Source organism: Cryptotermes secundus, unplaced genomic scaffold, assembly GCF_002891405.2.
Source record: "Cryptotermes secundus unplaced genomic scaffold, Csec_1.0 scaffold1674, whole genome shotgun sequence".
Taxonomy (NCBI): domain Eukaryota; kingdom Metazoa; phylum Arthropoda; class Insecta; order Blattodea; family Kalotermitidae; genus Cryptotermes; species Cryptotermes secundus.
The window spans coordinates 819,464-844,424 of record NW_019720598.1 but is presented as its reverse complement, the minus strand read 5'-3'; the positions used below and the strand labels follow the sequence as shown (position 1 = coordinate 844,424).

Genomic DNA, 24,961 nt, shown 5'->3' with positions numbered 1-24,961 from the left:
GTTTAACTGTGTTAAAAATTGAAAATCTGAGAAAACTCAAGTTGGATTGTGAGTGGAACTGTTCACATATTTCAAGAGCTTCATTTTCTTTGGAAGGCATAAAATTTTTGTAGGAGAGTTACGTACTTCAATTTCTTCATGGAAGAATAAATCTACCATCTTAAACTAACAACACAATTACAGAGCTCTTATAAAATCTTGTTGCTCATTGGCTATAGTCTTAACTTGTAGTCTATACTACAACTGTATGGCCCGTATCATCCTGCAATATGTTACAACATTTACTGTAAGAGTAACAATCTGGTCCCTGTGGCGAACAGGCAATATCAAAACAAATGCCAGTTATTTGACGCTGAGTGCAAAATGATTTGTCCCATTTAATCTATAACAATGTTTTGATTTAATAAATTTATTCTTTGTATGAAGTATCTTATAGTTAGACAACTTTCAACACTATGTGAAGTTCAAAACAAATATCACCAAATATTTATTTCTATTTTATATGCCTGAAAGTCTTTCTCAACGAAATATAATTTGACCAATGCTTTGTAGTTACCTAATTCAGAAAGATTTCCTTGTAGTTGCCCTCGGTCTTCATATAATGCCAGTTTCAGAGCATTTAGTAGATGACTCTGTTCCATTGCTGGGAACAGGAAATCAGTGCCTGCCAAGGAAAAGAGATGAATCAAAAGCCCAAGGATGTCTCGCATCAACAGCCCTCGTTCACGACGAGTTCTCAGAAGCTGTGTCACCTAAATGTAACAGTATTACAGTACTACATGTAAAATCAGCACTTGCCGGAGGGCTCAGGATGTCTGACAGTAAGAGCCTTCATTAATGATAGAACTTCACAAACTGTATCACCCAAACAAAACAGCGCTAAGCAATGAGTCCTGTCATTTTTGAGTCACCTGAAAATGTGAGTCCTATAACAAATGTTAAATATTTATTAAAGCCCCAATTAGGCATATGGTATATTTTCATTTGTAATTGCTGCTATTTACCTGAGACAATATTCCAACTCCATCCTTAGCGCAGCCCAGATTCTGTACTAGCAACTTTTCAATGCTAACTATGGTGTCCAATTGAGATGAACGAGGAGCTCTTAATGTCTGTGTTACAGCCAAAGCTTGCTGAAAAAAGTTATCCCTTATAAGTCTAGTATTTTAATTACATTTAATTAATTAAAAATGAAGTTGTAGCAAAAAACAAGCCATCATGTTAGAAATTTATACAAGTTATGAATGTCTAATGTCTGTGTTACAGCCAAAGCTTGCTGAAAAAAGTTATCCCTTATAAGTCTAGTATTTTAATTACATTTAATTAATTAAAAATGAAGTTGTAGCAAAAAACAAGCCATCATGTTAGAAATTTATACAAGTTATGAATGTCTATATTGAAGTTTCCTTCCCAATAAACATAGAACAATTGTGGCATTATATTTGACAATTAAATAACCATATTATTTCTCTAATGAGAATATACACACATTATCATTAACCATTAGTGACTGCAGTTTCATTTTGACTGTATGTGCACATTCCATCTGGGACATGCCTGGAAACACTGCTGGAAATCATTTTTTTTTTTTCAGTTCTTTCCAATACGATGCTCTAAATGTTTTCACGTGATCCTATTTTCATTAGCATAATGTAAACTGAAACTCAAAATGTATTCCTCACTCTACACTGTAACTACTTAAAAAAAATATTTAATAATGCTGATATATGAATAATGACCCTTTAAAGCATTGTGTGTGTCAAGCAGAATAAAAAATATCACCATGATTCTATTGTGAACTTCGAGCAATATAACAAATAAAACATTAACTCTATGTTTTGTGCATATTCAAGTAATACTGATAAAATATTTCACTGTGAATTTCATATTCCAAAATAAACATTCTACAACCTATACTTCTATAATATTGCAGCAACAAACCATAGTTACCTGCAGGAGACCACTGCACTGGTAGATTGCTTCTTTGTGCCCCCTGAAAAGGGCTACTTGCTTATCAATTGAGTGTGGTGTGACACGTGTCAATTTTCCAATTCGATCACTCCCTCCACCTGGTGCTAGTGTACTTAAATGGTGATGAAGACTCAACAGAATATCTTTCTGTGGCTTGTTCACAAGCCACTCCAGCACCTACATCATCAAATGAACCGTATGTATACAGAATGGTTGGTTTGATTCTTAAGCCATTTAACAATACCATTCAAACTGACAAAGACATGAAGATGATCATGAATGGTATGTAGAAGGATCTGGATGGACGTGGTTGTGGTCTGTTTCAATCTTCTCCTTCAACTTAACATAATAAAATTAAATGGGCCTGCCTCTTCCAATGATGTCAAATATATCCTCATTCAGAATTTAAATATCCATAAAAAATTAGGATGACAGCACTACATATGAATACTTAAATAGAACGAGCAATTAATTATGGTATTACCGAGGTATTCACTTGGAAAAGGTGGGGGAAACCATGAAATACCCGTTAGGATAACATGTAACAGGACTGAGATTTTAACTGTGTACCTCTGAATATAGAACTGGAGTGTTATTAATATACCTGGTTCATTCTGATTGCTGAATGTCACTGTTAAGCATTCTTGTTGAAATTATCACAGGTACAGTGGTTACAGCACATTTTTAAATTAATTACTGAGACTGCAATGGTGAGTCAGGAAGCATTAGTTCAGAGTATTAATTCATTTATGATGTGATAACAGAATGATAAACACACCAAAAAAATTCCATGAATCAGTCCGTCTTTCACTCGGTAGATCAAGAACTTCCCACCTTTCATAGAGCCAAAAGATCATTACCACGTTCACAAGGGTCCTCCACTGGACACTATACTGGGCCAGATATATCAAGTCCATGTCCTCACACCATTCGTTTATGATCTATGGTCCTTTAATATTATCCCTCAACTTATGCCTTAGGTCTCCCAAACAGTTTCTTCCTTTATGATTTTCCTTCTATTGCTCACAGAAATATCTGGTGCAGGCATAGATCCAAATATTCTTCCTAGCACACCTTTCTCAGCCACTCTCAATTTGTGTTTTTTCCCCCTCAGAGTGAGTGATCAGGACGTAATCACAAGGTGAATATGATGATTACTGTCTTCTGGCATGCGACACTGTGTAGTCTGGTAGAAAGTGAATGTTTCAAAATAACTTGTTGCCCCCATCTTCAGGTCAAATCTTCCACCCTGAAGATGGAAAGAGCAGGTTCCTCCAAAGTGATGGTAAATTTCTACTGCATTATATGGCATCACACTGCAGAAGAAAGCGATCTTCAGATAAAATAGATTTGTATTTTTTTTTTATAGGAGGTGGAAGAAATAAATGATGCTGAACTGAACAGTAGAAAGCATTCCCTGAATTGAAAGTGCTCTTAATTTCTTCGTGAACATAATTTTTATCTCTTACTGTCACTCTTAAGTATCTGAATTTGGCCCAGTTTCTAATGACATGTCCTACAGTTTTGAAATTAATGGCAAATGACTCAGCATACTGTATCCGACCGCCATCTAACAGAGGACACCTGTAATAATTATCGCAGTGTGATCTTACAGTCAACTGGAAAAATCTTTTGACCACACAACATATCCATACACAGTACACTATTACATTAATAAAAAACGTCCCTGTGCTCAATGAATTAATCACTACACCATGAAGATGTATGGGGGACTGGATATATAGATCCACATTTTCTTGACCTCGGCACTAAACGGAGGTGATTGGTAAGCTTCACGCCTCTGCCGCTTTACCCTGGGAAAAGAGCCCCGTTATCCATTGTATAGGAGGTTGGGTGGACCCCAGAGCTGGTCTGAACAATTTGGAGTAGAGAAAATTCTTGACACTACCTGGACTTGAACTCCGGCCTCTCAATCATCCACCCCGTAGCCAGGCACTATACCAACTGCGCTATCCCAGCTCACACTATATTACTAGTGGTGATAAAATTTTCTTGGATGGTAGAAACAATACTAGCAGTGGTATAAACAGTGCTAGTAACATACATCCATGTCATTCAGCGCTCAATGATTCTGCTTATCTAAAAATCCTTCCAATTAACACTTATGATTACAGTCTGGCTGTGATTTAATGATCCTTTGTATAAGCACTCAGCTTTGGAAACCCTGAAACACCAATGGCTGTCTCCCTCTAAACACAACTGGATGGCAGACACGTGGTGGCCAGGCATGCGGTCACTTGTATGGTTTATTTGTGATCTGTGTCCTGCTACAACAATGTTCCTCGCAGCAACTGCATGCTTCAATCAGTTGAGCTCAGATGAAGATTTGACAACAGTGCTACTTTCTCAGACTCAAGCTGGCAGTTGCTATGTCACATGCAAACTGGACCATGGATCATTAAAATGTGGCTCCACGGTAGTAATCAAAGAGCACAACTTCATACTGAAATGACACTAGAGGTATTCTGAAGTTTTATTATTCTTGTGATATGAATAATACATCCAGGTCACTTTCCAAAACAGCAGACTGAAAAACTAAAGAAATGACGGGACATGGAACAAGAAAATTCACAACAATCATGATAACTGTCAACTGATTGTAATGCATCCACATTACTTACCTGTGAACAGAGATCAATATTTGGATGTGCAAGACATCCAGGTGCCAAAACAATGTTTCCCAAAGGAGAAGAACTGAAACAGAGAAGTGCATCATGCAATGAATTAAAACTGCAGGTTCAAAACAATTCTAACAGTTACTTAGAGTTCATATGTGAAGTCACTAAATCAACCTCCTTAGTGCAACACATCTTTCTAAAACTTGTAAGATTAGAGGTTTTCACGGCGGTGACTATGAAGAAAGCAGTCTTCTGGGATGTGGCACCATGTAGATGTGGTGTTAAGCGACGTTTTGGAGGAACGTATCGCCTCCATCTTCAGGGTAGAAGGAAAAATAAGAAAATCCACAAGTGAAGAGACTGTGAGAACCGGTACAAACAGACCAGTCTCTTTGCTTGCAGATTTTATTTTTCTTTCTACCCTGAAGATGGAGGCGATACGTTCCTCCGAAACGTCGGTTTATACCACATCTACATGGTGCTACATCCCAGAAGACTGCTTTCTTTCTAAAACTTATTTAAGTTTCTCCACATCACAATTAGAACTTATTTAAAAGTTTCTCAACATCACACTACACATTTTGACCAATTTCGATCATCAGCAGGAGTTCAAAATTGTTGATGAAAACTGCCATGATTCCATTTTTGTAGTTTCAGTATTTGATATGTGTTTCCATCTATGCACTTGTGTATCTGTAACATGTATTAATGTCTTATGTTAGTATTTTTTTATATAATATGTGTTAATCTTCTGCATGATTACTTGTTTATGTACTTACCCCAAGGTAATGGGTAGTTCTTACTGTGTCGTGTCTCTTTATTACGAGTGCTTGCTAAGCTAGACTGATTCTATCTTCTGTGGTGTGTATGTGTCGCTATCTAGTGTTTAATTCTTTCAATGTTTCAAATAGTGGGTTATAGATATCAATATATGCATTATTCATGTGTACTCTGTTTTTACTAATTTTATATATATGATACTTTTCTAATGTATTTAAATGTTTTCTCTTTTTCTCTATTTTACGATTTTCATCGTATCAGTTGTATTCTCCACATGCATGTCCTGTGTTTAGTATGTGATTCAAATATCCTGAGTTACCATTATTATTCCTTATTGCTTGTATGTGCTGTGTGTCTAGTATAAAAGATTCAGCCTGTCTGCCCTATGTATTTTAGTGGGAAATCCATACATTTCATTTGGTACACACCATTTTTTTATATTTCTCTATTTGTGGGTGATGTTTTACTATGTTTTTTTTTTTCAAAATGATATTTTTATGTGTGTCTCATTAAAGAGTTTGGTAATTTTTTTACTTTCTTTTCCACTGTATGTGCAAATGGCCCATTTCGTTTTCTGGTGTTGTCAAGCTGTGTTTTTGCTGTGTTTGTGTTGATTTGGATATCTTGTGCTTAAGTTTTTATTATATTCCATTACTATGTAATGTGTCTTGTATAATATTAATTCCTTTTCCTACATACTGGGCCAGGGCACATGGTAGCATAGTTGGTTGAGACAATATTGAGCCATGCATTCTACTTATGGCTCCATTCAGCAGCTTCTCTTCCTACCCCCCTTTTTTTTCTTCAGAAGTTCTAGTGTTTTCAAAAGTTGTTCCGTTCCATGCCTACCATGTGACCCCCCACCCTCCAGCAGTTTCTAACATGGTCAGAGTAGGAAGGTGACTCGGTAGCAGTTGTAGGAGGAGGTAATGGACCTGCCCTTCCAAGGCCGGTGAAGGAGATGGTGAAATTCTGTTAGTTTGGGTTGGTTTGAAATCCAGTTGGTTTTCTCTTTTGGGCCATGCAAGTAGTGTCCCTCCTTGGGGTTGAGGCCATTGTTTGGAGGTGCTCAGTTACTGCAGTCAGAGGAGGAGGTACCAAATTCCATTTGGCTTTTGTCAGTCTTAAATTCTGTTTGGTTTCTTCTTCCAGCTGGGGAAGGGTAGCATGTCCCTTGATTTTGGGATGAGGGTTGCTAATTTCAGTGGTTTCTTGGGGCGTGTATCTTGCCTTGCTTTGGGATTTTGTATTGGTCCCAACATTCCTTTGAGCTGTGTTTGACTTGTTTACTAGTGTGCACTTGTATCTCTTCGAAGGATTGTTTTTCTAAGAAGGAGTGCCTCGCTGTCAACATGGTGAGTGTAATTTTGTTCTGGGGTTTTGTTTTTCCTTCTTTTCAAAATTCAAGTTTCTTTTGGCCCTTGAATTGTTTTACAGGCTGTTGATGGTGAGGGATCTCCCAAATATGCAACATCTGTTTTATGGCATCACAAGGGGAGTTTGTATTTCATGGCATTTTTATTGTACTGTATCTGACTTATTTTTGTTATATTAAATATTTGTTATTGTTGTTATCTGGAGATTTTTCTGGCTATTGTCAGTCAAGGCATACAGCTTGGACATCCCACTCTATCTCACGAGGCATAGCGAAACAACGTAAAGGAACCGGGGACGATAGCAGCGTCTTCCCCTTTGTAGTTAGGTTATGAGGGGAGGGGCTGCTTACTATGCTACAAGCCAGAAGGTTGCGGGATCAAGTACTGATGAGGTCACAGGATTTTTTTTCAATTTACCTAACCCTTCTGGCTGCACTATGGCCCTGGGATCGACTCAGAATCTAACAGAAATGAGTACGAGGAATTAATTAAATAATTTTCCTGGGGAGTAAAGCAAGGCCGGCGCGTAAGCTGACAACCTTACCGCCATCTTTGAGCAGAATGTCTACATAATGTGGGACCCTCAACGTCTCACAACCCTATGGGCCTTCATGACCTGTTACATGGATAGCTTTACTTTTTATATATCAGGCCACTTCCTTCTGCCTCTTTCACCCACAAGATGGTGACTGCAATATACAATGAAACACTGAAACAGCTTCAATACACAATGCAGCTATACCCAAAAAGCATGAACTACACTTAAAGACACAGTCCACAAAAACCAAAGACTGAAAACACTGGTACTCTGGGACTGTGCACTGGGAAGTCAATACTCTTATATCCTTTTCCTAATTTTAATATAATTATTTTCCTTTTCAGTTACTATACAAAAGGTAATTTATTTCTTAAAATAATGTGACTTACACCATTCTATCAGTTTCTTCTGATACTGAGCCTCATAACATCAACCTTGCCAGCCCCCTCCAAGCATATAAAGAAATATCTACAAATATCACTGCCTCTCTCTCTTGTTCATTATTTCTGAAGTCATAATATAAAATTATAATGTGGTTTGAATTACTTACTTCTAATAAGAAACATTATTGAATCGTACCTACACTTTGGCGTCACAAACAGGCGACATATTGACTGCGACATCACTGCTGTGTCCAGGTAAGCGTGGCAACACTGCTAGAATCCTATCTAAAAGTGACTCTGTATCGTGAGTTGTCACACTTGCCAGATCCAATGTGCGGTCAATCAGAATTAGTGAACAATGATTAGCAGCTGTCTGAATAAGGAAATCATTTAATTAGATTCAAATACTCTGCAAACTCTGCATTTAAAATTAAAGTTAAATAAAAATGAACTGCATACACTGAGACTAATACACTCACTTTACGTCTGTTATTTGCTTCTGGGAGGATTTCCAATTGGTTTGCCACAAGCCCACTGAGGTGCCCAAGGCTATATATGTCCTCTCGAATCTCAAGCTGTGTAAATAAGGTGTGCAGACAACCCACGAGGTGATGGACAGATATCTGTGCCTCCAACGGAAGATGTGTCAGCTCAACAGAGGACAAAGAATCCAATGACTGGCTCTTAACAACCTGCTAGTACAAATTAAATATTACGAAGTAATCAAGAGCACAAAATACACTTATGGTATAGCCTTCCCTTCTAGCTTACATTCCTAAACCATGTTGCTTATGGGACCAGAGTACACACAGACTGTTTTCTCACTGCATGGCAAGTTATATGTTATCCTATCAACCAGAATAGAACTGTAGAAACAGACAACAAAGGATGAAAAGATTTTATACATATGATTATGATAGTGATGACATCTTTGACACAGTTCTTTTGCAAAAGAAAATGTATATGATAATGAATTACCAATTTAAATAAGTTCTGAAGCACAAACCATAAACAATCGGTAGGCTACACCATGGACTATCTCCAGCTCCATGAATACAACATTAACTATTTGGATCTTGCAAATTACTTTAATAGATAAAATTAAAAATGATAAACATCAATTTTATAAAATTACCTGTCATCACCTAAACATTGCAAGTAAGTAAAATTATAAATAAAAGAGACAGAAGTTTTGTAAAATTACCTGTCATCAAAAATACTACAAACCGATGCCTAATGTACAGCATTCACATTATGATCAGTTAAACAAAGAATGGAATATCATTTTCTGTGTTGTAAGAATTCTTCTAGACCCTTCTCCTATATGCAATTTCACCAAAATTACCATTTTCCTAGACTCTATGCTCTGTGTATGACAAAGAATTGCAGCACAGTTTAAGAACAATCTGTACAATATGAATTATAACATATACCTATCACCAGATTAGTCAGCACATGTGCATGGGCGTGGAAGTCTGAGTGCATTCATAGGAGAACAGATTATTTCACAATTATTCTTTTTTATTTTCAGCAATTAAAATGTCACGTCACTTAACACTCAACATTCACTCCTATACACATACACTCACTAAAGAATTAAACAAACAATAGCGTTACATCCCTCCAATAACCAAGAATTACTGCACAAGTCAGCTATGGTGATGAGAACAACCATACAATACAAATACTGTACATTCACCTTATGCTGAGAACGCTGTAGCTCCCTGATCCGTGCAATATGTGCATCAGTGATAGGAAAAACATTTCTGAATGTTGGGGTGAGGAACATCATCTCAGTCAGAGGCACTATGAACAGTGGTGAATATATCACCTCTACAGCATAAGACTGCAAAATGAAAAGAATATATAGTTCCCTGACATCAAATAATTTTGTACACACACAGCACTCATGCTTTAAACATTTTTATGTTGCATGTGCAACGATTTGTATTCCTGATACACTGGGTGCATGGGCAGAAAGTGGCCAAACATCAGAGCAGCTGTTACTCACGTGATTCTGAGCAAATATGTTATATCGATATGTGTCCTGTTCATAGCATGGGCCCTCCTTTCATTTAAGGGAAGAAATAAATTACAAATGTCTGCAAACAGGGTTCTCAGAAAAATATTTGTACTTATGAAAAATGTACATGGGCAATTTAGAAAATTACATAACAAGGTCACTTAACATTGTTTGGATGGTGAAATCTAAGAGGCTACAATTACTTAGTTGTGTAGATAAGATAACTTAGAAAAAGATTCTAAATAGAATTTTGGCAACCTGGAAAATCACCACTTGAAATAGGATATGAAAGGATAATATTAAAGTGAATCTTATGGAAGCAGGCTATGAGGACAGGAAATGGATGTCTCAAGAGTATGTACGAATGGTAGGAGTTACTACTAACAGAGTTGAAACTTTAAGTTTGCTTACAAAGCATTAGATTGTTAGTAAGGAACTAACTGTAAATACACTGAGGTTGCTTACGCTACATTACATTTTCTTGTCCTATTTCATAAATTTTAACTTCAGGACAATGAGTTTAAATACTTATTGATTTACAACAAGAAAAATAAAACCAACATCTCACATAGTTATTCCATTAAAATGTTAAAGAAAGCTGGATTCATTTAGTAAATATATTTTCTTGTAAAATTCTATCACTTAAAAAACTAACAGTGTCGATACATATATTTCTATGCACCTTGTTCCCCATCCACTCAAGCATCTCCTCTTCAAGAGCATGAAATATGAACATATCATGAATTCCTTCTTGGTGGCCACCGTACTTGGCAAAGTGGTGAACTCTTGCATTAGCTGATGTAATGAGCACACAGTAATCAAAGCTACTGTTCTGTATTATATCTTGCAGGATAACTTTTGTGGTGCCAAATACAGGAGAACTTAAAATGAAAACTGCCTTTTTATGCTCTTTTTCTTTATCACTCTGGAAAAATAAAGATACTATATTTAACGTTCCATATTAAATAAAGTGATTTATTATATTGTCTGGAATATAACATACACCTTTTCCATGGAGAATGTTACCTAAAACTGTGTGTCTCTTACAGTATGGGGTATAGCAGGTTTACCCCCCCCCCCAGCATGTTCTCATTAAAATTTTGGTGTGTCTAAATTTTACCCTTCAGATATTTCGGATCCACATATTTCCTTAGAACTTTATTTTCAGATACTCATAATTTATAAACATTACAGTCTTCCGTGATGTTTTATTGTTTTGGAGGAACAGTTTGCCTCCATCATCAGGGTAGAAGAGTAAGCTGCATGGGTAAAGGAAGTTCATATACAGGAAGTTGAGAGAGGAATTGGGGCTGCAAGCAGGAGAGCTAGCCCTTAAATGGGCAAAAAATGGAGGAAAAGAGGTGACATGAACTCCAGAGAAGTGCAAACAGAAAAGACAGGTTGGTCCAGGGTTTCAGAAAGCATGCCAAGACCAGGCAGACTTCTCAATAGACTTATCCATACAGACCCATTGAACAACAAACAATTTTGTGTACTGCCAGGTGAAAAGAATGAAGGGACAGAAGTCACTTCACAGAGTTACACAAAAGGGCAATAGCAATGTATGCAGATGAATCTCTGCATCACCTGCTGAGAAGGGTATAAGAAAATGAAGGAAGAAAAGGAAGCAGGTAAATACACAGGGTCACATAAATGTGCAGCAAAATGAAAGGCAAGTGCAGCTGTGTGTCACCAGGTGAAAAGGGAATAGGAAGGAAGTATGGAAGTAGGTTAATACATACAGCTTCAAGGAGGACAGTAACACTTAATATGGTCATACCTGTGCACTGTCAGCTAAAGATGGGATTAGAAAAATGAGGAAAGGTAGGGTACATATGGTCACATATGGTCTCATGAAAGGGGAACAGTGATGAATGCATGGAAAATGATGGAGGAAAAGACAATCTAAAAAGGCAATCACCAAAAGGCCCTAAAAAAAGGTCAGTGTGAGGAACCACTCCTTCCTCATTTTTGGTCCCTATCTAGGTGTCTTGTTACCTCACGGCTTACTCTCGTTATGTGCTGAGGATGCAGGCACCATGTTCATCTGAAACTTCCTGAAGACCTCAACCTTCATACTCAACACTGTGAGAATAACAAATCTCACTTGTAAATTAAGTCCCACCTGCATAACGGACCATGTTCCTCAATCAAACAAAACAACCGATAAAAATGTTAAGCAGCTTAAACTACAGTATTGTCACAAGCTGGTAGCAGTTCATGACCCAAAAAATAATTAGAAATTTCTGGAATTTATTTTCTTAAATTAATTGTGTTTCTAATTTGTTCTTTAATGTTTAATTCCAAAGTATTTAGGCTCTGCAAAATTTCCAAATTATTTATCATGTATAGTAAAATCATCATTAAGTTGCAGATTTTTGTTTTGATACATGCTTGTATACTTTGTATTGTTTAATAAATGCTGAAATTATTACAAAGAAATATATTATCTGACATCAACCCACAGCCTCCTTAATTTTCAGCGGATTATTTTCATTTTTCACTTTATTTTCCTTGCTGTCTGCTCATACATTTCCATTTCAAAATCAAAATAACCTGCCTACTCTTCAGCACATCGGAAGTATACTATTAGTAAAATGGCTGAGGATATGAAGTTCTGAGTTGAACTTACATAGAACAACTGAATACAAAAAAATGTCTGATCATAACACGTCAACTCAGAAGATAAATAGCACTGTACATATGAACTCTCAAGCCACATGCATAACTTCCTTGGGTTATCACTTACAGCAAAATAACCCTAGCCAGACAAATCCTGTCCACACCTTATTTCCATTTAAATATTATCCACTGATCTATACCTACGTTTTCCAAGCAATCCTAGGCATGCCACATTATTTTTCAGCTTTCACAGACTCTGTCACTGAGCTTGTCAGTTATTCTAAACTTATATTAATACTGCCTCAGGTATATAAACAGATCCCAACAATATTTAAACAGTAAATACACAGGTAACAATTTAACACAGAAACATTTTTTTCATTCCTTCATCCTTCACTCCTTTTTCCCATTTAATTGATCTCACTTGCATATTTTTCTCATTCCCTAAATTCTGCCTTAAAACCATTAATTAAGTTTATCCTTCAGATGGCTCAGTTTCAAATGCAGATCTGCCATAGCATGTGAAAACTACTTTGGCATGAGAATGACATAACATGAACACATGGAGATCATAAATAGTGTCCTACTTGACAAAAACAGATACCACACCTCAAATGCTGAAAACTCCTTCACAGTCAAAGCACCAGCTCGCATCATTAGCATTAGTCCTCCATTCCAATGCAAGCATTCTGCACATTCATTATCAATATATACAACAGCTTTCTTAACTTTCTTACATATTTCTCTCCATCCCATCTGACTGAACTGAAACAGCGTCATAACCATTTTGATGTGTGAACCAGTTTTCTTTCTTCAGTAAGCACAAGATTCATCTGAAAATACAACAGGGGAAAAGTGACTGTCAACACTGTATCATATGCATATTTACACTTCAAAACATGGACAGCACAGTGTATTCCAGTGTTTTACCTTATTAGAAATGTTAGCAATTTCAAAACAAAATAATATACAGAATACTCCCATTATCAATGCATATATTATTTGGTTTGTGGCTTTTCAGGAGCACTTTCTTTCCTGTGGAACAACTATTAAATTCTCTCAGGGTTTCTGTCCGTCTGTTTGTGCAAATAACTCAAGGGGGGCTGGAATGGATTTTCACAAAATTTTCTACTGAAGAATTTTAAAGTCAATTATTGAACCATATAAATTTTCATTTTAATTGGACAACTTTAACATCCACTTTACCTTACAATCAGCACGCATTTCAATAAGTATATCAAGCATAACTCACTAAACATTTTTAAAGCTAAAGGTAAAGTTTTTCCTGTGCTTAACTAATTAAGCACTATACCACAAAGTTGTATGGGGGAATGGATGTATATATCTACATTTCCTTGACCTCAGCACCAGCTGGTGGTGAGCGTTAAGCTTCACACCCCAGCTGCTTTACCCCCAGGGAAAGAGCCCCCCTGTATAATAATAATAATAATAATAATAATTTTATTTAACACTCATCACAGTTACAAATTGTAACTCTCAAACAAGTCACATACATATACAACTTTTCCAGTCTAATTGGCCTCCTGCCCAATCGATTGAAGGTCATCATATATCACATAACATAACATTCAATTACAATTAAAATCACACTCTTGGTATAATTAAAATATATTAGGTATAATCAAATTTATGACTACCTTCCATTATAAAAAACAAGGTCATCTTACTATATATATCTTAATTACCACCGTCACATTCTTAAACTAAAAACATATTATATCAAAATAATCCACAAAAGATAAAATTCAATTTAGATACTGATTAAATAATTTGGAGTGCAATCTCTCTTAAGACTTCCATTCCCTTTATAGGCTGAATCATATTAAAAACTTCACCTAATTACTAGTCATTTTATTTACACTTAAATGTATTTATCAAGGAGACTCTTATTCGTTTAACTGTCCTTCTGAGAAGAACTCGTGCAAATTATACAATGGGTGTTCCAGTAAATATCTTTTGAGTCTATGTAGGAATTCTCTATCTGCTTTTACCATTCTTAGTTCCAAAGACAGTCTATTATAAAGCTTAATAGCCATATTTGTAACACCCTTCTCATATATTAAGGTATTATAACTTTGCACGTGAAGGTCCTCTTTCTTTCTCGTGTCATACTTATGTAGGTCAGAGTCTTTTGTGGTGTAAATGTTATATTTCATGAAATAACGCAGTGTACTCTGGTAGAAGTTTACCGAGAATTCAGAGGGACATACCCTCCCTATTATCTGCGATATCACGGTTGAAGATTGGCCTGCTTGGAGTTTTCTTCAGCCTTGACAACGGCGGCAGTATGTCCGTTCGAAACTTGGAAGTTCTGTCAGATTACATGGCGTCACACCAAAAGCGTGACTATTCTTAACATAACAGATGTATTACATGCAAGGATTTTTATCCCATGCTTGTCGTCATTGAATCAGATTCTGAGTTTAACACTCTACAATAAATAATAATAACTTCATACCTAAATTAGGCCATAACTATCACAGATTCCTGTCGCAATCCAATATGAAACTTCCTCTTTAACCTCAAAACTAGTAATGTAATTACACAATGCATTCCAGCATCATATTCGAACTTTAATCCGCTATGATAGAATATTAACTTCGTATTAATTAATCATTTCACGACTGAGTGAGAGATTGTATATTACTAGTATTACTAATTGACGCGTCACATACACCAATCAACATAACATCCCACCAACATTCTTCGCCTAGGAAAGAGCACGGATCACATCTATCCTTCATGGTGTCCTGTTTGACTGTCATTGACCGTATGCCTTGGTTCTATCTGAAACGATCTGAACGATCTGAACACACCCTAAACGAAATTCTCACATAGTCCTCGTCGTCCTCGTAGTGAACGCGAAACGGAAATAACATTTTACTTGTTCCTTCTTGTTGCTGTTGGAAGGCGAACAATCAGCCATGGGTAAGTATAGTTTATTATACCAAGAGTCCACTCTCAGAACTTAAAAGTTGGGTTTCAGATTATACATATTACATACTGTAACCTTAAGAAAATAATGTAGTGATTAATGTTGCCATAAGCGCAATCCGAATATTCCCGTCTTTAATTATAACGTGGTTGCGTATGCAACACGTGTTGGAGAATGTTATGTACTCATTCTTATGATTGTCGTAACTTTCGAACAAAATAATGTTTTCATCCCTTGAATTCTGGAAGAGCATTCTTCTTAATGTTTAATTAGTGGGAATTCGTTGTGAGATACGTATAACCCGAAATGAACATGAGGCGTATTCTAAAGATGCCCGAAGCAATATACGAATACTTATTTCAGAAGTACGTAGCGAAATGTAGTTAGTGCAGGAACCGTTTTTATCCCCTAAGGCAAATTAAGGTACTAAACAATATTTTAACCAGGATGGAGCATTTGGAATAAAAAATTTTCGGAAACATGTTTGGGACCCATATTGTACTTTTTTGGTGCTTTGCGGAATTAGTTGAATCGTTTGGTGCTCCAAACTTTCTGTGGGAGTAAGACAGTTCCCTGGAATTTAAATATGCCAAAAGGAAGCAGTTGGGCCTGTCCTATTACGGATGCTGTTACAAGTGTTTTAAATCTGTTAATCCCAGTGTTAGTTGTGTTTTTTAGGTTTGGTCAGTTTAATTTGTTTGTTATAGGCTTACAGATGTTTTTGTCCTCTAGTGGAGTGTGGATTTGTATGACAGTGTTGACAGCTTTTATTTATTTGTGTGTGCCGTGCCCTGATTACTGTCCAAGCTTTTGTGTGTATTTTATTTATGTAAGTTAAAGATATATTAGATGTGTTTGCAAGGAGCTGGGATAGCACAGTTGGTATAGTGACTGACTACAGGCTGAATGACTGTGTTCGGAGTTCAAGTCCTAGTAGGGTCAAGAATTTTTTCTTCTCCACGTCATCCAGACCAGCTCTGGGATCCACCCAACATTCTCTCCAGTGGGTATGAGGGGCTTTTCCTCTGGGGTAAAGCGGCAGGGGCATGAAACTGACTGCTCACCTCCAGCTAGTGCTGAGGTCAAGAAAATGTGGATCTGTGCATCCACTCCTCTGTACACCTCCAAGATGTCTTGCCTAATTTGTTAAGCACAAGGACAACTTTAATTTTTTAACTTTTTCTTAAGATACATGTATGCTTTTATTTAGGTAAGCCTCGTGGACTGCGCACTGCTCGTAAGCACGTGAATCATCGCCGAGAACAAAGATGGGCAGATAATGACTACAAAAAGGCTCATCTTGGTACGCGATGGAAGGCTAACCCCTTTGGTGGAGCATCACATGCAAAAGGAATTGTGTTAGAAAAAGTGTAAGATAAGCTGCATTGTTCTGTTTTGATAATTTTGGTTAAATTGTTGTATGTGTTGTCAACTCATCATCCTTTCCTCTACCAGCGTCCTGTCCTACCTGTAAGTGTAAACATTATTTTGAGTGTATTGGTGGAGTGTGGAGAGGCACTTCTGACTGTATATATATTATTATTACTACGTGCATTTTATTACCATAATCCTCCAGAAAAATTACCATGCACATAAATGACTTGGGGACATTTGGTGCAATTTTTAATGAAACTCCCTGATCCCAGCAGAATGATTAGAACAGTCACTAGCACTTTCTTAGACACTTGCACTGCAAGTTCTTTGCTTTTACCTGATGGTGTTTGAGATTGACAGTTACTTCAATTTTCATACTGCAACTCAGCTCTGTTTTATATCTTGTGTTTAATGAAATGTTTTCCTGTATTCATGAATTTCCAGAGGTGTTGAGGCCAAACAGCCAAACAGTGCTATCCGTAAATGTGTAAGAGTTCAGCTGATTAAAAATGGAAAGAAGATTACAGCATTTGTTCCTCGGGATGGTTGCTTAAACTACATTGAGGAAAATGATGAGGTGCTTGTTGCAGGCTTTGGTCGAAAAGGACATGCCGTGGGAGACATTCCTGGTAAGTATGTGCTGGTGTTATAAGATAACTGGTATATTGTAATGGTGCTTCAGGATTTCAGAATAACAAATTCCAAGTCCTTTCTCTTAGATTTAAGCAGCATTTATAGTTTAAATCTATAAAGTTATTGCTTTTAACCTCATCCCTTGAGCGGGTCAGTACTGGGGGGTAATATGTGGAATGTATGTTTGAGAGTCTGTAACACTTGATTTGTCATGTTTCAGGTGTGCGGTTCAAGGTGGTGAAAGTTGCAAATGTTTCACTCCTTGCCTTGTACAAGGAAAAGAAAGAAAGGCCAAGATCCTAAAACTTTTGTACTATGACATATATTTAATAAACAGTGATAAACAGTAAACCAGTTTTATTTTATGTAGCATTACTTTCCAGATTCTGTTATCTGTTTGTGTTGTTACTTGTATAAATAGTGATCATTTTCCCATTTTATTTCAAATTCATTCTAACAACTTAGACCACATTTGTAAAATGTGTTTGCACTAATGAAAATTTTTCCTGGAATGGTTTGAAGAACATTTGATATTGATACACATAGAGGCATAAACAAAAAACAAAATCCGTGATTTTAGTCTGCAAGCAAACTATACCAACCAAGCGACCGTCGCTTGCCGGCAAAGTTAGTGCCAACTCTTATTTAAGTTCCATATCCATTTGTAACTTACATATTGAATTACCCTCGTATACTGACTGGAATTTATTTCAAAGAAAAAATCTTGTATGGAACCTCATCAGAACTTGTTAACAGAACTGCAGAAATTACAAAATTTTACTTAGATCCATGAATAAATTGGCCCTTACATTGAACTTAAGTGGCTTAAACTTGCATAGTAATATTAATAACATGTATGCATATATAGGCCCCTGAAAACCAGTAGCATAAAATTCTTTGGGCTGCTGTAGGAACCAGCCGGTGACTTCCCTTTCTACAGCTTCATCGTTGGGGGAAAATGTTCAGCCGAAAGATTATGTTTGAGAGGGCCGAACAAATGGAAGTTGCTTGGAGCAAGACTCGTCACCTGTGACAATTTGGGCTAGCATATCATGGTAGCAATTGAGATGCTGTAATGCCAGACCCATTCTCTGCATTTTGTGTTGTGGGGTCAGCATGCGCAGGACCCATAGTGCACAGACTTTGTGAAAACCTAACCTGTCATGCGACTTCCATTTGTTTGGCCCTCTTAAACATAATCTTTCCACTGAACATTTTCCTGACAATGAAGCTGTAGAAAGGGAAGTCACTGCCTGTTTCTGACAGCAGCCCAAAGAATTTTATGCTAGTGGTTTTCAGGGGCTTGCGAAACGATGGGACAAGTGCCTCAATGTACAGGGAGGTTATGTTGAGAAATAAAAGCATTTTTCAAATCAGTACTCTTTTATTTGTTTAAGATTATATCCATTTGTAACTTATTGACTTACCCTCGTATACTGACTGCCGACTCCTACTGTAGCATCCTCAGGAAACTTCGTAAGGCCATTCAGCGGAAGCGAACAGGACTCACCAAAGGCATGTTGCTCTTGCATGATAACGCGTGTCACCATGCTGCCAACAAGACAAATGAGACACTGTGAAATTTTAAGTGGGAAGTCCTTGAGCATCCTCTCTATGACCCGACCTTGCTCCAAGTGACTTCCATTTGGTCGGCCCTCTTAAACATCATCTTCCGCTGAACATTTTCCCGATGATGAAGCTATAGTAAGGGAAGTTACTGCCTGGTTCTGACAGCAGCCCAAAGAATTTTATGCTGCTGGTTTTCAGGGGCTTGTGAAACGATGGGACAAGTGCCTCAATGTACAGGGAGATTATGTTGAGAAATAAAAGCATTTTTCAAATCAATGCTCTTATTTAAGTTATATATCTATTTGTAACTTACTTATTGACTTACCTACATAAAACACTCTAAATTGTATGTTCTTGGTTATCTTTCGGTTCCTGTTATGGGTGACTGGAACTTCTCTGCTATTTTAAAAATGTCAAAGATTATTCAAATATACTTACCTATGTTCATTTTTGATGTTCTTCACAGCTTACTGAACATTACTCACAGAGATATGTTGATTTAAGAGGGACAATTATTTTAATATAAGATAGTAGTGAAGGGTTTTACTGGTAGCATTTTATGGCTGGGAATTGATTTCTTCTCCTGTAACACGTACTTGCAAGGACATATACAAGATGCATTACCAGAAAAAAATAAATGTTCACGTTCGTTGGAGTGCTCCAGGAGTAAAGTAATGTAAAGCAACAGAGCTACAGTGGAAAAAGTGTCAGAAGTGGAAATGCAGCAGCTTTCCCTGTAGTGGGAAACAAATTGAAATAATGTGGCGCGCTCAGACAGCACGAACTGTCAGGTTAACTACAGATGTTGAAATTGTGAGAAATGAGATGATAATTAAGGATGACATGTTAAAATGAAAGACAGATTAACCTGTGTTTGTAACCTGTTTATTAGAGTAATAAATTTGGTGTTTATAATTCAGTTTGAAAACTGGTATCAACCAGTCTGCTTTCCAAAACACTGTCAAGGCACACAAATTAATTTTGTCAGTTGTTAGATATGGAAGCAAAAGTCTCTTATTTTGGGAAAATCGTAGCACAAATGCCTGGCAAAAGTTGTACTCAGGAAAATATTGGTACCTAAGAACAGTAAAGTAAGTGAGTAATTCAGAATTAGTGATGAGGAATGTCATCTTTACAGGTCACTTGGTATTTCAAAATAATGAAATTTAAGAAGCTACAGTGAGCTGATTGCAAGGTAACAGTGGGGAATTTGAGTAGATACAGAGAATTTTAGTGGGGAAACCTCTTGGAAACTGACAAGGATGTGGGATAATACTAAGAATATTGTCATGTGATTGACTATAGACAGAGTTTGGATTAATTGAACTCTACAGAATGTACCTTGGCCCTAATACTAAGAATACTGTCATGTGATTGACTATAGACAGTTTCGATTAATTGAACTCTACAGAATGTACCTTGGCCCTAATACTAAGAATACTGTCATGTGATTGACTATAGACAGTTTCGATTAATTGAACTCTACAGAATGTACCTTGGCCCTAATACTAAGAATACTGTCATGTGATTGACTATAGACAGTTTCGATTAATTGAACTCTACAGAATGTACCTTGGCCCTAATACTAAGAATACTGTCATGTGATTGACTATAGACAGTTTGGATTAATTGAACTCTACAGAATGTAACTACAAGTAACGTTGGCCCTAATGCTGATTCACACTTTTCAGTTCATTATAGCATGTACGCAGTTTCTCAGTCTGTATCTTCACTGGTTGTCACATGGCTTCCTATATTGTAGCTTTCTTAGCTTCCATGTTCATGTTGTTACTGGCCAGCGGCTGTCTCACAGCTAACTCCTACTCTGCTAACTACCATCTTGAGACTCTTGTCAGAGTCAGAGTTTCTTTACAAGTGGCAGTTTACCACCGATGAGTTCATCTTGGGGGCAAGCCCCTTGAGACTAATGACCAATATTTTTTTTTGGCTCAATACTTGCAGTCAGTCTTTCCTATGTAACATCCTAGCCTAGCAACAAGTGTGTTTGCAGAGCCATTCCATAACAATGAGTGCCTGGTGGCTTTACAGTTCTTGCCTTGAGTATACATGAATGTCAGGTTTTTTCTGTGTTGTGTTGCAATAGTTGGAGCCCTTACAATGGGCTGATCAGGCCACTCCCACATTTTTCTGGGTAAAATTTGGTTGAAGTTGTCATCAGTTCTAAATTCCTAGTATTTCGGTGAGATGTGTTTCTGTCTGGAACTCGAACCCAGTTCTACTTATCTTCTACTAGATCCCACATGGACTCCTGTAGGATTGAGACCTGGTCTTTGTGGTGGAATGCTGGCTTGTACTCTGCCTGGGCTTAACATCTGTAGTAGACTCCGTAGACACACCCGTTCTATAACTTGGTTTTTCTTATAGGATTTCTACTTTCTGTGATTTATCACAATGAATTTGCAGTTTTATGACGTTAGTCCATGTCTTTGTAGTCGGGCATAGTCACCATATTTTGGATACGCACCTGATTTTGGATACCGTGGTTTTGCAGGAAGTAAGGGCAGCTCCACAGTGGTGGGCACAAGACCTTATACCTCCTACCCGTCCAATTTCTCAACAGTGGTAGACTGGATGTTGAAACAGCACTATTGCTTTACCATCAGCCTTTGTTTTTCCTCCAATTCTGACGTAACATTTTCGCCTACAGAGCTAAGGTTTCAAAACTATATATGTTTTTTAACTTGCAGATTGTTTATATGAAATTAATCATGTATACACCTAGTGTAACGTGTATAATGTGTTTCCATTGCCAAGGAGGCCAAGGCTCACCCAGGGCTGTAGCGCCGAGTGGTAGGTAGGTAGATGGATTTTGAGAATCATGCGGTAGCGTAGTTGGTTGAGGCACTATGCTACAAGCCGGAAGGTCGCGGGATGGAATCCCGATGAGGTCATTGGATTTTTTTCAATTTACCTAATCCTTCCAGGAGCACTATGGCCCTGGGGTCGACTCAGCCTCTAGCAGAAATGAGTACCAGGAATATTCTTGGAATATTCTTGGGGGTAAAGGGCGGCCGGCGCATAAGGCTTACAACATTACCGCCATCTACGAGTCAATTTTCTAGAAAATATGGGAACCTCGACATCTCACAACCCTATGGGCTTCCACGGTCTGTCACAGGGATACCTTTTCTTTTTTTTTTTTTTTTTTTGCTAGTGGGTTGAGACTAAGTCCCTTGTACTGTGGCCACTTCTGGCCTATTGTACTAGCCCCAGATGATAGGTGAGGGTGATTGTGGAGCAATTGGTGGAATGAAGATTTACTTTACTTACTTCAGGACATATTTTGAATTTTATCTTCATCACGCGAAATCGAATTCTGTATGGTAGAATAAGGATCAGAGAGATTCCACAGTATAAGAATGGGATAGCCCTGCGCCGCCCCTTTCAAAAATGATTTATTTTACTTTCCCAGCTGATTTTAATGTTCTCTTTGCTTTCTGGTCACACGACGATGAGAGAAATCCTCAGTTCCCTACTAGAAATCAAACAAGAATATCCAAGCTGAAGCCAGTCACTAATTGTGTGACAACAATGACGGCTGATTAGCGTTTGTTTTTATCATCTTTATCATCACTATCGTCACCTATTCTCATAGGCCGAGTTCATGACCGTCGATCATTGCAGTCGCACCAAAGATTCCTCGTAACCACTGTGTTTTGACTTGTCATTCCACGTTTTCAAATTGGTTCCAGTGAATTTGTTGTTTTGGCACATCGTGAGTCTATTAGCTCAGTATGTCTAGGTATTTGTTGTTCTACGACATTTTCTTCTTACATAGTACACCTATGGATCTGTCTTCCGTATTTTTCGATCATAATTTACAGTATCTAATATGATTTGCCGAATTCGTCCGTTTTTAAATCATTCCTCGAGGTGATTAGACAGATTCTTTGTTCAGTTCGTTAAATCATGATTGTCTACATAACATCCCGCTACTGTAATGACACAGTTGACTCAACAAATACAAGTACTGGGGCTTGGTGCGTTACATCAGCGCTAGTATAGTTCTGACCCGGGGGATTATGCTACAATAGGCTAAGTCCTACTAAGCGCAACAAATGCTCTGCCATCATAGCGTGGGACAGCCATTCCCTTTTTGATAAGGGACTAGTGGAGTCTAGCGCTGACAAGTCTCGGTTCTGCAGGTTCCGAGTGTGTGTGTCCGGGGGAGGGTGGTTGCTCTGCAACACTCAGTATATTGATTGTATAGCTTCGAATGGTAAGATGATGGATGAAAGAGAAATTTGGAAGGATTAAAAGGAAGGAGTCGTGGCTTGGGTGGGGTTTATATTAATATTACCCTGGATGGACTGAGGAAAATCACGAGAAACCTCAGGGAGGATAGCCAATGTCGCGATAGAATACCAAGTCTACCCGAAATCTGCTAATACTGTGTGAGCCACCGAAAGAAGTAGCCGATTTTAGCCATTTTGACGTTTAAAAATAATCGCGATTTATCCTATATGAAGTAGCCTTTGGTACCTGTTAGTCACTAGCTCAAAACAACCAATGTATGGAGAAAGCGTATATGAAGCAAAATGTCTGTCTTGTTCTGCATCATCTGTTCCTATCAAATTACGCTGAAATAGCGGATTTCATCTTTAAATGGTCTTCACGTGTCTAACATTCCTTTGAATTGCACTGGAAACTATGTTTTGATACGGATGGTTAACTGTGCGTTTGTTTGTGTTTAATAGTTAAATATATATTTAATTATACATATTATTGAAAGCAATCCAGTAAATTTTTAAGGGAACTTATGACCGCTGTTCGAGTTCGAGTCCTGGTAGGGTCAACAATTTTCTCCATTCAGTCCAGACTGGCTCTGAGATCCACCCAGCCTCCTATCCAATGGGTACCGAGGGTAAAGCGGCCGGGACGTGAAGCTGATCACTCACCTCCAACTAGTGCCGATGTCAAGAAAATATGGATCTGTACGTCCTCTCCCATCATACGTCTTCATGGCGTAGTGCTTCATTAGTTAAGCACGGAGACAACTTTACCTTATGTACGTACGTACATAGTTTAGAAAGACCAACTGCCGTAGCATGTTGAAAACACCGGTTCCAGTCCAATCAACGGAAAGTAAGCAATACGGGGCGTGGTTAGTACTACTTGGATGGGTGTCCGCTTGTGAAGACGAAGTTCTGTTGGCATCCGTTTCTATGGAGCCGAGTTGGTGCAGTCGGTATGTCGGTATAGCGACTGGCTACGGGCTGGACGACCGAGGGGTCGGAGTCCCAGTGGGGCAAAGACTTTCTATGTCATCCAGACCGATTCAGGGGCCATCCAGCCTCCTATGAATTGGTCGCGAAGAGCCCTTTTCCCGGCGGTAAAACGGCAGGGCTTGAAGCGGACCACCTCCAACTGGTGCCGAGGAACATGTGGATCTGTGCATCCACTTCCCCATACGCCTTAATGGCGTAGTGCTTAATTAATTAAGCACAAGGACAACTTTTACCTTTTTTATGGTTCAGAAGATTTATTGCCACACTTTGTTTATGAGCTGTCGTCATGCAGAACTTAGCTCAAGTGGTTTAGTAGCTATGAACATCAAACCGAAAGCTAAATATACTTATCGTAAAGTATACAAACAAGAAGTTCTAGGAAGAACTAAGCGCCTACTTTCCCTTCTCTTACACACATCATAATTTCTTGATGTCAGGACGGTCGAATGACAGCTCACAGCGTATGATCACACTTCAACTTTATACGAGTAGTTAACTGAGATGAATTTATCTCCTATGGTTAGAGCTTGGTGTTTGTCTAATTAACTTATGTTGTCCGTGCCATTTGTTGACACCCTTTTATTGTGCGTAGTTTTCAAATAGCCCTTGATTAGAGCGCGATCAGCAAACAGAGATCCAATATAGATTTTTATGTGTCTTCTGAAGAATGCAATTCCGCCAGTATACAGCCAGTCGGGCTGAGCACTCCCACGTCAGATTTTCGTGTGATATATGCGATATCGGATCACAAAACTAACCATAAAAGCATAATGGGATGTGTATTGTTGTGTGATATGAAGTCTCTCCCGCGTTGTAGTTCAGTTGCCCGTAGGCGTTTGAGTCCAGAA

The 24,961-nt window shown here is 37.9% G+C and overlaps 2 protein-coding genes across 5 annotated transcripts in view; one reads left to right on the top strand and one right to left on the bottom strand.

The window, feature by feature from the left end:
• Positions 1–18,840, bottom strand: part of LOC111870432 (sec1 family domain-containing protein 2) — a 28,368-nt gene extending 9,528 nt beyond the window's left edge. For 2 of the 4 annotated variants that reach the window (XM_023862735.2, XM_023862757.2), the window contains exons 1-10: positions 14,812–15,080; positions 12,942–13,165; positions 10,393–10,635; positions 9,387–9,533; positions 8,167–8,382; positions 7,888–8,060; positions 4,614–4,686; positions 1,951–2,148; positions 1,005–1,133; positions 557–752 (exon numbers count right to left, since the gene is read on the bottom strand). In XM_023862735.2, the coding sequence (XP_023718503.1) occupies positions 557–752; positions 1,005–1,133; positions 1,951–2,148; positions 4,614–4,686; positions 7,888–8,060; positions 8,167–8,382; positions 9,387–9,533; positions 10,393–10,635; positions 12,942–13,118 (1,552 nt within the window). In that variant the 5' untranslated portion in view covers positions 13,119–13,165; positions 14,812–15,080. Of the gene's footprint in view, positions 1–556; positions 753–1,004; positions 1,134–1,950; positions 2,149–4,613; positions 4,687–7,887; positions 8,061–8,166; positions 8,383–9,386; positions 9,534–10,392; positions 10,636–12,941; positions 13,166–14,811; positions 15,081–18,722 lie in introns of those variants that run through there. The other 2 variants (XM_023862742.2, XM_023862749.2) reach the window with 2 other exon arrangements.
• LOC111870457 (40S ribosomal protein S23) lies at positions 15,189–17,646 on the top strand. Its single transcript, XM_023862769.1, has 4 exons — positions 15,189–15,281; positions 16,499–16,658; positions 17,107–17,291; positions 17,516–17,646. The coding sequence occupies exons 1-4, from the start codon at positions 15,278–15,280 to the stop codon at positions 17,596–17,598; spliced, it is 432 nt and encodes a 143-aa protein (XP_023718537.1). The 5' UTR covers positions 15,189–15,277; the 3' UTR covers positions 17,599–17,646.
• Positions 18,841–24,961: the final 6,121 nt, after the last annotated feature.

Coding starts and splice junctions, on each gene's coding strand:
- LOC111870457 (XM_023862769.1), top strand. Junction 16,659..17,106: donor GGAATTGTGTTAGAAAAAGT/GTAAGATAAGCT, acceptor ATGAATTTCCAG/AGGTGTTGAGGCCAAACAGC. Junction 17,292..17,515: donor TGCCGTGGGAGACATTCCTG/GTAAGTATGTGC, acceptor GTCATGTTTCAG/GTGTGCGGTTCAAGGTGGTG.